The sequence below is a fragment of the Echinops telfairi genome, unplaced genomic scaffold, assembly GCF_000313985.2.
Source record: "Echinops telfairi isolate 266 unplaced genomic scaffold, ASM31398v2 ScPeMD7_443;HRSCAF=831, whole genome shotgun sequence".
Classification (NCBI taxonomy): domain Eukaryota; kingdom Metazoa; phylum Chordata; class Mammalia; order Afrosoricida; family Tenrecidae; genus Echinops; species Echinops telfairi.
Genome location: NW_022104341.1, coordinates 34,320,564 through 34,336,164, shown reverse-complemented (window position 1 = coordinate 34,336,164; position 15,601 = coordinate 34,320,564). Strand labels below are relative to the sequence as shown.

The 15,601-nt window shown below is 38.9% G+C and overlaps 1 protein-coding gene across 1 annotated transcript in view; it reads right to left on the bottom strand.

Annotated features, from left to right (window-relative positions):
• Positions 1–15,601, bottom strand: part of COL24A1 (collagen type XXIV alpha 1 chain) — a 411,206-nt gene that overhangs the window by 374,869 nt on the left and 20,736 nt on the right. Inside the window, exon 2 of the mRNA XM_045292047.1 lies at positions 5,081–6,441. Within this exon, the coding sequence (XP_045147982.1) occupies positions 5,081–6,441 (1,361 nt within the window). The remainder of the gene's footprint in view (positions 1–5,080; positions 6,442–15,601) is intronic.

The following is a 15,601-nucleotide window of genomic DNA, read 5'->3' as shown; positions in this document are numbered from 1 at the left end:
TCAAAAGAATACCCTGAGTCATTGTACTAAAAAGAATTAATCCACATTCCATTTCAGGAAGTAGCATTGCGCAAGAACCAATGGTGCTGAAGGAATTAGTTAAAGCTGCTCTAAAAGCATTAGCCAAAACAAACAACAACAAAAAATCTCCAGAAATTGATGGAATACCAATGGAGATGTTTCAGCAAGCTGATGAAACACTGGAAGCACTTACGGGTCTTTGCTAGGCAATTTGGAAGACAGTTACTTGGCCAACTAACTGGATGAGATCCACATGTGTATCCATTCCAAAGAAAGGTGAGCTGAGAGAATGCTGAAACTGTAGAAGAATATCACTGATACCACATGCAAGAAAAATGTGGGCGAAGATAATCCAACAATAGTTGCAGCAGTACAGCTGCCCGAGGTTCAGCTGTATCCAGAAGAGGACATGGGACGAGGAATATAATTACTGATGTCAAATGGATTTTGGCTGAAAAAGCAGACACTATGAGAAAGATGTTTATTTGTAAATTATTGACTATGAAATGGCATTCAACTGTGTGTAATATAAAACAAGCTATGGATAACCTTGAGAGAAAAAGAGAATTCTAGAACACTTGATTCTCCTCCTGCAGACAGCACATGAATCAAAAGGCAGTTGTGCCAACAGAATAAAGGAATACTCCACGGTTCAAAATCAAGAAAGGTGTGTGACAGGGACGTATCCTCTCACCATACTTATGCAACTGTGTGCTGAGTAAATCATCAGATAAACTGGATTATCTGAGGAAGAATATGGCATCAGGATTGGAAGAAGGCTTATTAACAACCTGAGATACCCAGATGACACAGCCATGCTTGCTAAAAGTGAAGAAGACTTGAAGCCCTTCCTGATGAAGATCGAGGATTGCAATCTTCAGTATGCACTATAACTTAATATAAATATGACCAAAGTCCTCACCAGAGGACCAATAATAGGTAACCATGATAAACAGAGAAAAGGTTGAAGTTGTCAAGGATTTTGTCCTACTTGGATCCACAATCAGTGCTCATGAATGCAGCAGTCAAAAGATCAAAAGGTGAATTGCATTAGGTAAATTTGCTGCACAAGACCTTTTTAAATTGTTGAAAATCAAAGGTGTTATATTAAGGAATAAGGTACACCTGACCCAATTCATAGTATGTTCGATTGCTTCATATGCATGTGAAAGTTGGACATGGAATAAAGAAGACCTAAGAAGAATCGATGCATTTGAGTTGTGGGGCTGGAGAAGAATACCGAAAGGACCATGGACTGCTAAAAGGGCAAATTGATCTATCTTGGAAGAAGTACAGCCAGAGTGTTCCTTAGTGGCAAGGATAGCAAGACGTCGCTCACAGAATTTGGACAGATTGTCAGGAGATACGGATTCCTGGAGGACATCATGTTTGGTATAGTGGAAGGGCAGCAAAAAAGAGGAAGGCCCACAAGGGGATTGTGGTAGTTACATAATCTGGTGTCAATTTGGGACTTGAGAGGATTAAGAGTGAAGGGGTGGAGTGTAGTCGGTCAATTGGGTCACAGTCAATGAGGCCTCTGTGGGCATAGCTTTCCCCTGGGGATTCTGGGTAAACCTTGTTTTTCTGTTGTTGTTCCTCATTGGAGGCGGGACAGACTCTCTTTCTCTGCTGACTCCCTGGGAGACATTGCAGCTTACAAGACACATGGAACTACTCTAGTGCCCTGAACTGGAGAAACCACATGGACCTACCTTGATGTAACCAGACCTTTGAAGCCAGAGAAGCCACGTAGAGAACCCTGCCAGCGCTGAGATGCTTACAATGCTACTGGATCCAAAAATTTTCTACCCATTGGCCTGTGATCATCCTGCATTTGGCATCATTGCATGTGTTTCGTGAGTCTGAAGAGGACTTTATAGATTGGTATTGGACATATGGGCCAATATCAGACTTATGGGCTTGGACTGGACTGGGTTGGTATGCTTTCTTAATCTATAATTACCCATTATATAAAATTCTCTCGTATACACATATGAATGCATCTGTGGATTTGTTTCTCTAGTCTACCCAGACTAATATGGATGGATTGACACCATGGTTGCAGCAATGGACCCAAGCATAGGAACAATTGTGAGAATAGAGCAGGACCTGTCAGTGCTTCATTCTGTTGTGCCTAAGACAATTACGAATTGGAACCGATTCAATAACACTAAACAACAACAATACATGATCTGAGAATCTGTACTCTATGAAGAATATTGCATCAGATTAGAGAAAAAAGTATGAATAATTCGTGATATCCATTTTTATAGCTGCAACTAAAACATTAATAAGACTTTAAAATCTATGTCATTTGCCTTGATTGCTCTTCTTCACTTTAGCTTCTTTGAGTTTTCTTTGACTATTGAATTGCCAACAGTTGTTTAAATGTTTTAGCTTCTTATTTTCCTTTCCTAAAAGTGACTTGCTCTCTTAATTACTAATTTTATTAATGATGTCACCATTCATTCAATGCCACAGGTTTAAAACTTGAATGTCATCTTTGATTCACTTTCATCCTGCGTTGTCCCTCAGGAAAAAGAGAAGAAAAGAAACAGAGCAACCTCAGGGTTGTGGCATCGATGGTGGTTCACAGCGAGCCTACGGGCCAGTCTAACTGCTGCTGGGGGGTTCTGAAACTGTAAGTGTCTCCCTCAGAACGAACTGCTGGTGTTTTCAAACTGCAGACCTTGTGGTTAGCAGCCCAATATTTATTGTTACCACTAAGCCATCAGGGTTCCTTTGCTTTGTCCCTAGACCAATTAATTTCCTAATTCTGCTAATGCTTCCTTCAAAATAGCTCTTATGTCCTACCTTTCTTTTGCATGTTCATTGTTGTCAATCCAGATAATGTCATATAACACAAAAATGGCGATAGGCACTTCCTGTCCTTTTGGGGCACTTTTATGAGACTTTATCATTATTCCTTTGTTTCCCAAACCCCCAAATCCACTGCCATTGAGTCCATTCTGAGCCATGATTATCTTATATAAGGTTTTCAAGGTCATAAATTTCTATGGGAGCAGATAGTTTCAACGTTGTACTACAGAGCAGCTGATGGGTTTGAACCACAACCTTGAGATTACCCAACGGTGCATCCTTTCCTAAAAACCTTCAAAATGTCCTCATTGAGAACTATATAAAATGAAACACTATTCATTGGAAAATTAAGATGTGATCTATTTATCTTGGGTGTTTAGTTCCCTGCATTATCCAGCATTACCACATTTCAGAGCGGCTTCCTGCTCTGAAACCCCAAAAGGTGATTCTACTCTGTCTTAGAAGGTCTCCGGTAGTAGGACTCACCTTCATGGCAATGGCTCAGTCCAACATGGTGAAAACCTAGATTTACCTTCTGACTCTATCCTGTACTAGCCATGTAGGTGTGAGTAATCTCTGGGTTTCAATTTCTTTTGAAAAATAAGGATCATAATACCCAAGTCGCAGTCAAGAAATCAATGTATTGCATTGGGGAAATCTGCCGCACAAGATCTCTCTATTAAAAAGCAAATATCACTTTGAGGACTACAATATGACCGGCCCAAACCATGTTATTTTGAATTGCCTCATGTGCATGTAAAAACTGGGCAACAGATAAGGAAGACTGCAGAAGAATTGATGCATTTCGATTATGGAGTTCGTAACGAATATTGAAAGCAGCAATGAGTGCCCAAAGAACGAAATCTATCAGAACTGACTTGAGGGAATATACAACATAAATTCTTCACTTGAGATGATTATGTTTTTATTTACAGAGGAGATTAACTCTCATCACAATGACTTTCTTGGGGGGTGGGGGGATGGTTCCCATAATGCTCAATGACTCAATGTTATTATTAATATGCTGACAACTAATTGTCATAGCTGAAAACATTTCCATTTCTCTTTTTCTTTTTTAAAAATCTTCCAACCATTTACTCTAATAAGAGTGCATCCTCCCCACCCCTGAAAAAAAATTCCTTCGCTGTAGAGTAGATTCCAATTCATAGTAACTTATAGGTTGGTGCAGAATCCCAGACTGTAACTTTAGGGGAGTATACTGCTCTATCTTCCACAGAGCGATTGCTGGGTTCAATGTCATGACTTTTGGATAGCAGCAGAGGACTTAACCACTGTGCCACCAGGGTTCTTAAGAGTTGCTCAATCCCTGTGAAATCACTTCTGCTAAAAACAAGAAACACAAAGCTAAGCAAATGGCATAATTTCTCCCACTGTGATTTTTTGCAACTAAAGACTCAAATTTTTTTATCATATAAATAAATAAATAATAAATCTATATTTTAATTGTTAATTACGAGAGAAAAAAATTCTGGACACATATATGCTAATTATTGAAGATATATCGATAGAAATCCAAAGCATGTCATGGTTTTAAATATTTTAAGTTTTTAAATGTATATTTGTAATTGAACCTACTCAAAAGAAATTCTGAGGTGAAAATTTCAGTCTGCTATCTCACATATTAAATATATAGCTTGGCTGTTTCCATTGAATTAACTGATAGGACAACTGGTTTGTTTGTTTGTTTAACTAGATAGTGCTTGTATTAACTCATAAATGTAAATTGCCTTATCATTAAAAACATAATGGGATATGTTGCCTTTTGTGAAAATTAAAATATGACAAGGTTTGTTCTTCCCAATCAATGATTTACTACAAAATATTCTGAGTGAATTTTACACTTCATTTTAATTCATTTGGTACTATTTTTATCCCTAGAAAATATCCTTCTCTTAATATGACTATTTACTAAGCTTATGCTTGTTTAAAAATACTGATATAGAAACTCAGCACTCATTTCAACAAAAGAATTCAAACATATTATTTACTTTGCCAGAATTAATTAACCTTTTATCCTGCCAATTAAAGAAAAAAGCCTAACAGTTGAGCTAGCATTGTATTCTGGATGTATTGTAATCACCATAAATGGATTCAAGGTAGCCGGATACATTTTTGTGACAGAACTAGCCTTTTCTGTATCCTTCAGGCCAGAGAATTCTGTGAAACGTATGGTAAATTAATATATTAAGACATATTTAAAATTTTAAAAATAACTTACGGGTGGTCCAGTATCCCCTTTAGGACCTATTAGATTCTCCATTTCGAGCATTGTATTAAGATCTTCATAATAGTAATAATCATAAAGCTCAGTTTCATAGCTATTTTCAATGGTATAAGTGCCATCAAGATCAAATTCACCTTCCTTCCTTAGATCAAGGTGGTTATCCGCAGAAAGTTCATTGGTCACTCTATATAAAGTTGTGTTTAAAGTATGTTGCAGTTCCATGAGCTCATTAGTGTGCTGATTTGCTGTCAGAGCCTTCTTGTGATGATTAATTGTGTCGCTTTCTATCTGAGGGAGAATAGATGCCATCGTCTTAAATGGTGAGAGCCCAGTTTCTCTGTTGTCACGTGTGACGCTGGTCACATTTGAGGAGCTAAATTGCTCGTCGGTATTCATTCGTGCCTCACGGAGGTGTTGATGGGTCACAGAGAGGCTTACATTGGCCTGAGCATGTTTCTCAGAGACCGTTTTTTCGGCCAGAACTCCATGGCTCATGCGACCCACAAGAGATGTGTTCCCCCAAAGAAGAGATAGGAGCTGAGGTCCTGGTTCCTGGGGTTCTTGTTGTTTATGCACCTCTGCAGACCTGTTATTAATGCCATGTGGTGGACTTTTGTCATCAGTCAATGAGTGCTCCAACAGTGCTGGTTCGCCAAATTGTTTGAGCAAGGCAGAGTTTTCCAATATTTTTGATGGTTTAATTGTTGTTTGTGGAAGGCTTATCTCAGGCCGGTATGTGTCTGTTTGGCGACATTGCTGTTTCATATATGTGCAATAATTTGAAGATGCTTCTGCAGAAGGAATAATATCCAACTGACATACTCTTCCTTCAAAATGGACAGAATTATTATTCATGCTTCCTAAGGTAAACACACTGTTAGAATCAAAGGTCTGAGCTTCTGAAAAAGTCTCTCGGCTAAAGTATTTCTTTCCACACTCAACAAACATGGAGACAACTTTATTGCTAATATCAATGGCAAAGGAGTGCCACAGTTCATCATGAACACTGTAGTTGAAAAACACAGACTGCTTTCCTCCAATGTACACCACTATTTTTTTAGGTAGCAATTGAACTCCTAATTGAAGTCTGTTTTTATTTCTAATGCTGAAGAGAAATGCATTGTTTACTCTATGTGACTGTAACCCAATTAATATTGTAAATGGCTGTACTAAGTTGACAGGAAAAATGTTCAGGAGAGGTGACTCCACATATGTGTCGTTGGTTAAAATGACACCTGATTCTGTAAAACGAATCCCCTGAGGTAGTGCTGTAGATGATGGTGGTACAGCAGTCCCCGGTGATGAGTGTCTTACATCTTTGCCTCCCAGGCCTAGTTGACGAAGAATATCTATGCCTGGAAAGTTAAAAAGAGAGAAAGAGAGAAAGGATCTTACTCTTACGCATTCATGTATTCACATATATGTTTGAGTATAAGAAAATCTTTCTTGCTGATATCAACAGTTATTCCTAAAATATACATGCTCTATTAATAACTAATCCACAGGGAACTAAAGATAGGAAGGGGAAAGGCAAGACATTATATCCAATAATTGCATAAGACAAGTATGTGCACACCAGTATCTGTAAACCCAAATTTAATTAATGACTTCATTTAGCTCTTATGTGTACAAAATATGTTTAAAAAATGAAATGTGTAATTTGTAAACGTTTTATTGACTGAAATCACATAATTCCTTAAACTACTTTCTTAGGCGGTTTTCACTTCCATCCTCCCAGGAGTTTACATCTCCTGAAGAAATTCTCCTGATTCCTAACCCCTGAAACATACACTACACTACTCAGTTCACCAGCATCCTTTCTGATGGAGCTGGCGCAAAAGAACATATTGTCTTCTGGTGACGATCGTCATACTTTCTCCTCTCCCTTCCAAGTTTCCCTCACTTGAATTTTTTTTTCTCACTCTACCATAGCAAATGTATCCAAACAATCTGCAGACTGTGTTTTAAACATTTGTTATATAACAGAGAATTTTCTGATTCAATGTGTATCATAATGGTGCTTTCCCAAATATAGGCTCCTTATGGAGAAGTTTCACATTTGGTTCATTAGTGGTTTTCTAAAACATCTGCTTGCAAATAATTCTATAATTTCTGAATGAAGGAATTTCCCCCACAAGATTCTGATGATTAAGTGGTCAGAGTAAGCCCTCAAGGGTTGAGGGCTTGTAATGTACTATTTCTTTAGCATTTGTGCTTGATTATAGGAGCCCTGGTGGCTGAGTGGGTTTTGAGTTAGCAGTTCAAGTTCACCAGTGAGTTCAGTACGAGTTAAACATATCTCTGTAACCCCCATCACATGATTGAGTAGAACCTGTCAAATAAGGTGTTTGAAACACTAATGGGGGAATTGGTCAGCTTTGCCATTCCTCTGTGTCTAAGAGAGCAAGCTCAGAAGTTGGAGAGATCATCTGGGATGATCAGGAAAGAACAGCCACCAGTGGAGCGTGAATGATTCCTGTCTGAAAGTGCCAGAGGCACCTGAAGCAACAGCACTGAGAACAGATACCATGAGGCTGTGAGGCAGAGCAGGGAACATGGTAGAGGTCAAAGGACTTTGTGGCTATGAGGCTGAGGGTCAGAGAGACTGGTGGCTGCTGGCTGAGCAGTGCCACTGCCGTGGCCCCAAGGCTGTATTCCTTAAGGTTTTCTGATCCTGGCTTATGGTACGAGTCCCCATAATCATGGGTATTGTGTGGGAGTTCTGTGTAACCATTGCAACGGATGATCACACTCAGCAGAGAAATGGATTCTCTACCTCTGCAGAGAGGCAGTGTCATAGAAGAACCGGGGAAGGAACGATGGAGGGCGGAGCGTGTCTGACCTCAGCCTTGAAGCGATCAGCCGTGGGTGGTGTGCAGTTGGATTCTCCTACTTTGTGCAGCCCAAAGAGGTGAATGTGGCCCCTACGCCATTTTTGCATTTATATCCATGTTGATATTTCTTAAATACAATTTTATTTGAGTTTTCTGACAAATTGTTGGTTTTTCAAAAATCAAACATATTTGAGCATTTATTCAGTCAATTTGGTTACTGAATGAAACCTACCCAAGGGTTGTGTATTACTCTTTGGATAATTTATCAGATTAGTGAAGCATGATTTATATAGAATAATTACACCAATATAATTTTGACTGACCTGTGGTTTTCTTTTATTGTCTTTCCTTTCCTGAACTCTGTTATTGTTGTTGTTAGTTGCTGTCAGGTCAGCATAGCTTAGAGCATCTTAACTAACTTTGGAAGATCATCTTACTCAAAAGGTCGATTAAGCTCAGTTGTGTAAATCCACTTCTTTTCCCTTTGGTTATTAATTGATTCAGATTGTTGATACGAGTCGTGGTCTACTCAATGACAGAGTCTGGTTCTTGGCTTTCGATCTGTTTGTTTTTGACCTTCTACAGTGTTACCCAGTGTTCCTCTCTTGTACGTTTTTAATTTTTTTTCCCAGTATTTGTAGTTCTCTACCTCATTTAAAATTTTTTAATAGTTTCCTCTAATTTCTTTAGTCAATAACATTATTGATCATTGCAAAAAGATTTGCCCATACTTTCAGTCATTTTTGCTTGTTTTCAGTGTTATTTATCAATTTCAGTTTGTATCTTTATAAATCAAATCTTCCTATTTTGATTTCTTACTTTTCTTATTTCCTAAGATGACTTGTTTCTTTGTTTTCTGTTTCTTAATTTATAGTGAAGTCATTTAAACTATTGATTTTTATGAGTAGTGCTTCAGTTGTATCCTAAAGATTCTGCTATAGGGTATTGTCATTCTTATTGTTTTCTACAAACACTGAAATCCTAATTTGTCTTTTATCCTTGACCCAAGTTGATTGAGTGAATTTTTAAGAACAAGGGCTTCATTTTCCCCAAGAATCCCTCGTGTCACACTGGTGAAGCACTCAGCTTTGAACAGAAAGGTCAATAGCTTAAGGTTACCAGCCAGTCCACAGAGAAATACGTGGAAATCTGTTTTCATAAAGATTGCAGAGCCTTGGAAACCCTGTGCGGCAATTCTATTAGATCCTAGAGCAGTGATTCTCAACCTTCCTCATGCCATGACCCTTTAATACAGTTCCTCGTGTGGTTATGACCCCCCAACCATAAAATTATTTTCGTTGCTACTTCATAACTGTCATTTTGATACTGTTATGCATCAGGCAACCCCTGTGAAAGGGATGTTCAACCCCCAAAGGGGTCATGACCCAAAGGTTGGGAACCACTGTGTCAGAAGCTACTGGATGACAATGTGTAGTTTTCCATTGTTGGTTTTTTTCCCCCCTTTTCCAATTCCATTATTAGAATATAGCTTAATGTATTGTGGTCAAGGAATACTGTGTAATGTGTCTTCTTTATGTTCTTGAAACTCTATTGTCCTAAGAAATATCTATTTCCTAACAAATATTCCCTTTTCAGTAATAACTCATAAGCACTTTCAACAATGTTTAAGGGTACAGAAATGAATATATTTCAATTAGCTGTATCTCATTGTTTTTGTTGTTTATCCTCCATTATTTTTGTTTACATTCATACAATTAACTGTCATAGACATAGATACAAAGAAACTATCCCTTACTGTATCTCTTTGGACTTTTAGGTCTTGAAACTCTCCACAAGTATTTGTTTGGCCTTTTACATCTTATGATTTTTCATTTATGAATATTGATTATAGATTATGCATAGAATATATATTTATATTGTATGTAATAGAGAATATATTTTCTCACAGGAGACAGATGAGGCTTTCTACTGATATAAAGATTTGCAATCATGGAAACCCACATGGGCAGTTCTCTCTGTCCTGTAGGATTGTTGTGAGTCAGCATCAACCCAATATGCTGTTCATATATGTTTGATGTTTGCACAGCATGGATTTGAACCGTACAGATCCACTGAAAATTGGAGTTTTCATATACTATACGATGCTAATGTTCCTTTGTGAACAGTAAAAAGTAATCTCTCAGGATTTTAATGCATTTTTTCATTATATTTGGTGTACAATTGTAAAGCTTAAATAATATAATGAGACCCAGTTGAAGTGTCACTGGTGATGACTGAAGTGTTCTTGGGAAGTAGGGAAAAAAGGATGACATTACATGAAAAAATTGAAATACTTGATTTCTTTCACAGATGGAGGCCTGTAGCTGTAATTGTGCCCTTTCCAGACAAGGGAATCCAGTGCAAGGACCACTGTAAAAAGCAATGGAAGTTGGTTAAGCCATTGCTGAAGCTTTGCCGGCAGACACAAAAGCCTTGTATGTTTTACAAAATATATTTAAGGTGCAGCTCTTATGTGGGTGCAATATACCATACATATATTTAATATATATAGTAAAATGTGTATTAATTGACTATGTTACCAATAAGGCTTCAAGTCAACAGCAGGCTACTAGAGGTTAAGTTTAAATTTAGCTAATTCATACTGCCAGTCTTTGAGGTAGTTTCCTGTGTCGTTTCTTTATTGTTGAAGTTTACCTTCCATTGATTTTCTCAAGAAAGGCTCATGGGAACAACATTTCTGGAGTTTTCCGTTTTTAAAATTGTTTGTTTGAAGTCTTATACTCTTAAGTTTCATAAGACTGAAAATTATTTGATAATACATTCTTTTCTGGAGTAACTTACAAATATTGTTCCAGTGCATTCAAGGTTATAATAGAGAAATCTGAAGTCAGCTAAATTGTTTTCCATTTTGATAAATGACTTGATTTTTTTCAAAGCAACCTTTCCAAAAGAGTTGTCCTTTATCTTGGAAATGCAATGATTTTTTTTTAGGCAGATGACACAACCTTGCTTGATAAAAGTCAGGAGGACTTGCACTTGTGGATGAAGATCAAGGATTGAAGTCTTCAGTATGGACTCAGACTAAATATAAAGTAGACCAAATCTTCACAACTGGACCAAATGGAGAAAAGACTGATGTTAAGGATTTCATCTTGCTTGGATCCATAATCAATGCTCATGGAAGCAGAAGTCCAGGGGCCAAAAGATGTGTTGCATTGTGTAAATCTGCTGCACAAGGTCTCTTTAAAGGGTTGAAAAGCAAGGAAGTTACTTTCAAAAAGCAAGGACTAAGGTGTGCCTGACCTAAGCCATGGAATTTTCAATTGCCTCATATAAATGTGAAAGTTGAACATTGAAGGAAGACCAAGAAGAAATAATGCATTTAAACTGTACTGGGGAAGAATGCTGAATGTACCATGGAATGCAGAAAGGACTAACTGAGGAGAGCATGTTAAAACTACCTTACACGATGTGGAACTGCCTTGCAAGACATGGAACTACCTTACAAAATGCGGAACTTCATTGCAAGATGCTGAATTACATACCACCTATGAACATAAGTGACTCCATTTTGGCAGACTAAAAGCCCAGTAAGAAATGCTGAATCACTGCAAACTCACTGAAAAGAAGTAAACCACCTACCAGAGCGCCACCTAGAAGCTCCCCAGACACATTTGGGGAACCCTGTTAAGACCTTGGCCAAATGCTAGAATGACATCAAAAAGCCAGCAAGACTGGCTGAGATACAGGAGAGGGAAAACAAGAAAACTATGGGGAAAAAATAATGCAGCTAAAAGTTGGTTCTTTGAAAGAATGAACAGGAAGGATAGACCGCTGGCAAACCTAACCAAAGGAAGGAACAAACGAAAATTTCAAGGATGAGAGATGAAACAGGGGACATTACAATGGACCCTAATGAAATCAAAAGGATAATTACACAGTACTATGAGGGCCTATACTCTAACAAATTCAACAACTTAGAAGACATGGAAAAATATATGGAAACAAAATCCCTCCCTGGATTATCCCAGATGGATGTTAAGAACCTCAACAGACCCATAGCAATGGAAGAAATAGACAAGGTTATTAAGGAATTACCAGCCAAAAAATCCCCTAGGGCAGATGGCTTCACAGGAGAATTCTACCAAGCATTCAGGGAAGAACTGACACCAATCCTACACAAACTCTTCCAGAACGTAGAAAAAGATGACAAACTCCCAAACTCTTTCTATGAAACTAGTATAACCCTGATACCGAGACCGGGCAAGGATCCCACAAGAATTGAAAACTACAGACTAATATCCCTAATGAACATCGATGCAAAAATCCTTAACAAAATACTGGCCAATAGAATACAAAAGTATATTAAAAAAATAATTCACTATGACCAAGTGGGAATAATACCAGGGGTGCAGGGATGGTTTTACATATGAAAGACCATCAGTATTATTGACCACATTGGCAGGAAAAATGATAAGAACCACATGATAATATCGATAGATGCAGAAAAAGCATTCAACAACATTCAATACGTATTGATGTTTAAGACACCCAAGAAGATAGGAATAGAAGGAGAATTCCTCAATACTACACAAGCTATATATGAAAAAACCAATAGCCAACGTGGTAGTTAATGGAGAAAAGACGAAAACAATTCCACTGAAAAAGCGGACCAGACAAGGGGCATCCTATTTAACATTGTACTGGAGGTCCTAGCTAACAAAATAAGACAAAGAAAAGACATCAAAGGTATTCATTTGGGGAAGGACGAGGCAAAATTATCATTATTTGCAGACGATATGATTCTATACATCAAAAATCCCCTAAACTCCACAAGTGGAGGGTTGGAAACAATAAAGGAATATGACAGAGTGGCAGGATGCAAGATCAACAAACAAAAGTCTATCGGACTGCTCTACACACCAGACAAGATCACAGAAGGGACAATTAAAAAGGTAGTACATTTTACAATAGCCAAGCACAAATTTAAATACCTAGGGATATACCCGACTAAAAAACGAAAGATTTGCATGAGGAAAATTATAAAACACTACTACAAGAAACCAAGAGTAACCTCAACAAATGGAAGAATATTCTATGCTCGTGGATTGGCAGACTCAATATAGTAAAGATGTCAGTTCTGCTCAAGGCACTATATAAGTTCAATGCTATCCCTATACAAATAACACCATGGAAAAACTGATTACCAACTTCATATGGAGGGGGAAGAAGCCCAGAATTATCATAAAACTCCTCAAGAAGAAGGACAAAGTGGAGGGTTTGCTCTACCTGACTTTAGCATGTACTATATGGCCACAGCAGTCAAATCAGTGTGGTACTGGTATAGAGACAGATATTCAGACCAATGGAAAAGAGCTGAAGACCCAGCAATAAAAAACACCAGCATACAGGAAACTGATCTTTGATAAGGGCCCAACAAATATCAAATGGGAAACAGATGCCCTCTTCTATAAATAGTGCTGGAGACAATGGATATCTACCTGCAGAAAAAATGAAGCAAGGCCCATACCTCACTCCATGCACAAGAATAAACTCAAGGTGCATCACAGACCTTGAGGTAAAACCCCAAACAATTAGGGCCATTAATGAGGGAATTGAGACAACCTGAGAACCTTGGCACAGGAAATACACAGACTATCACAAATAGGGAAGGATACAAATATAGAGGAGTCACAAATAGACAAATGCGATATACTGAAGATAAGACACCTGTGTACATCAAAAAAATTCACCAAGTGTGTAATAAGAGAGCCCACCTATTGGGAAAACATCTTTATCAATGACACATCAGACAAAGGCCTTAACTAAAATCTACAATACTTTGAAAGCTTACAATAAGAGAAAAATTAACTGCCCACAGAAGGGGTGGGCAAAGGACCTAAAAAGAAGTTTCACAGAGTATGAAATCTGAATGGCCAATAAGCATATGAGAAAATGTTCCTGATTATTAGCCATAAGAGAAATGCAAATTAAAAAAAACTATGAGATATCACCTAACACCCTCTAAGATAGCCCAGTTAAAAAAATCAGAAAGCAACAAGTGTTGGAAGGGTTATGGTGAGATAGGAACTCTCAACCACTGCTGGTGGACCTGTAGGTATATACAGCCATTATGGAAATCGATTTGGCGATTTCTAAAACAAATGAAAATTGAGCAACCAATTTCATACCATGGAAATTGACCCAGCAATTCCCCCTAGTGGGCATATACCCAGAAGAGGCAATAAACAAACCACGGCCAAAATCTGTGCTCCAATGTTCATTGTGACACAGTTCACAATTGCAAGGAGATGGAAACAACCCAAATTTCCATCAACAGACGAATGGATTAAAAAATTGTGGTACATACATACAACGGAGTACTATGCATCACTAAAAAGCAGTGATGAACGCATGAAGCATTTTGCTGCATGGGAAGAAGTGGAGGAAATTAGACTAAGTGAAGTAAGCCAAGTACAAAAGGACAAGTACAACATGAGTCCGCTGAGGTAAGTTTACAAAAGAAAAGAAAAATGCAAAAGGGGTACAGGGGAAAAGCTATTGTATACCAACATTCCAGGGGTGTGGTCCAGGTTGTATGGCAGGGGCCAGGCCAAATCCAGGAGCACATATGGTAGCCAACTAAAAAGGAGGGGGAGGGGTGGAAAGGAAAAAATAGAGATGTGTGGTGGGGGAATAGGGCACTGATCCAACCAAGAGGAGGGTATTGTTCGTGTCTCCACAGGGAAAGAGGGACCAGACTTAAATCCGGTGTTCTGGGATGCGAATGCAGCATGCCGGCTTGGAGAAGGGAGCCAGTGGAGGGGCCAGAGGGCTTGGCCCCAACAGATACATGGACAACTGCCCATCCCCCCAGAAGAATTTACTTTAGAGGACTGCACTGAAGCTGCACCTCTGGGATAGAACATGTCTGATCAGACACATTGGAGCAAATGAAGGGGAGGAAGAGAGAGTGGAGCACATCCTGGCCCACAGGGCCTGGAGGATGATATCCCCGCTCTGAACAGCCAATGCACAGAGTGGACCATATGGCTGATCCCACTATGAGACACCATGTCCCTCGATGACCCATGGCCCTACAGGGAAAACACTGGAGACTCGGTGTCATCCCACTGAGGCAAAACACTAAGGGCATGTGGCAGAGCAATGGGGGAACAGAGCAGGGAGCACCTGAGGGAGTGCAAAGGATAGACTCTGGGGCCAGAGCATGGCACCCCATGGGACTTGACTGGAGGACATGCCTAGAGGTCAAAAATCAGACCTTGATCTATTTACAGGTTTTTCTTTGTTTGTTTTTTGCTTTAAAAAATTAATTTATTCTTTTCTGGGTCATTGGTTTTCTTTGTTGTTATCTCATTGTGTTCTCTTTGGTTCCTTTGTCTTACTCTGCCTTATTTTTGGTGCATATTATTATATCTGCAGATCTATCTAGATAAGATAGGCTGGATGAACAGTCTGGAGGAGAAAACAATGGGACCAATGGTTCTGGAGGGACATGGGAAAGGGGGAGGCAGGGGAAAGGATTGACCAACCTGGTCCCAACCCTGGGGACCAACCCAGGGACAAGGGAGCAACAAGTGATCCAAAATCAGTGGCAAGGAGGGTGTGAGAGGCCTTGCAGGGATTCAGCAAGGGCAACGTAACCGAGAGAAATTACTGAAACCCAAATGAAGGCTGAGCATGATAGTGGGACAAAAGG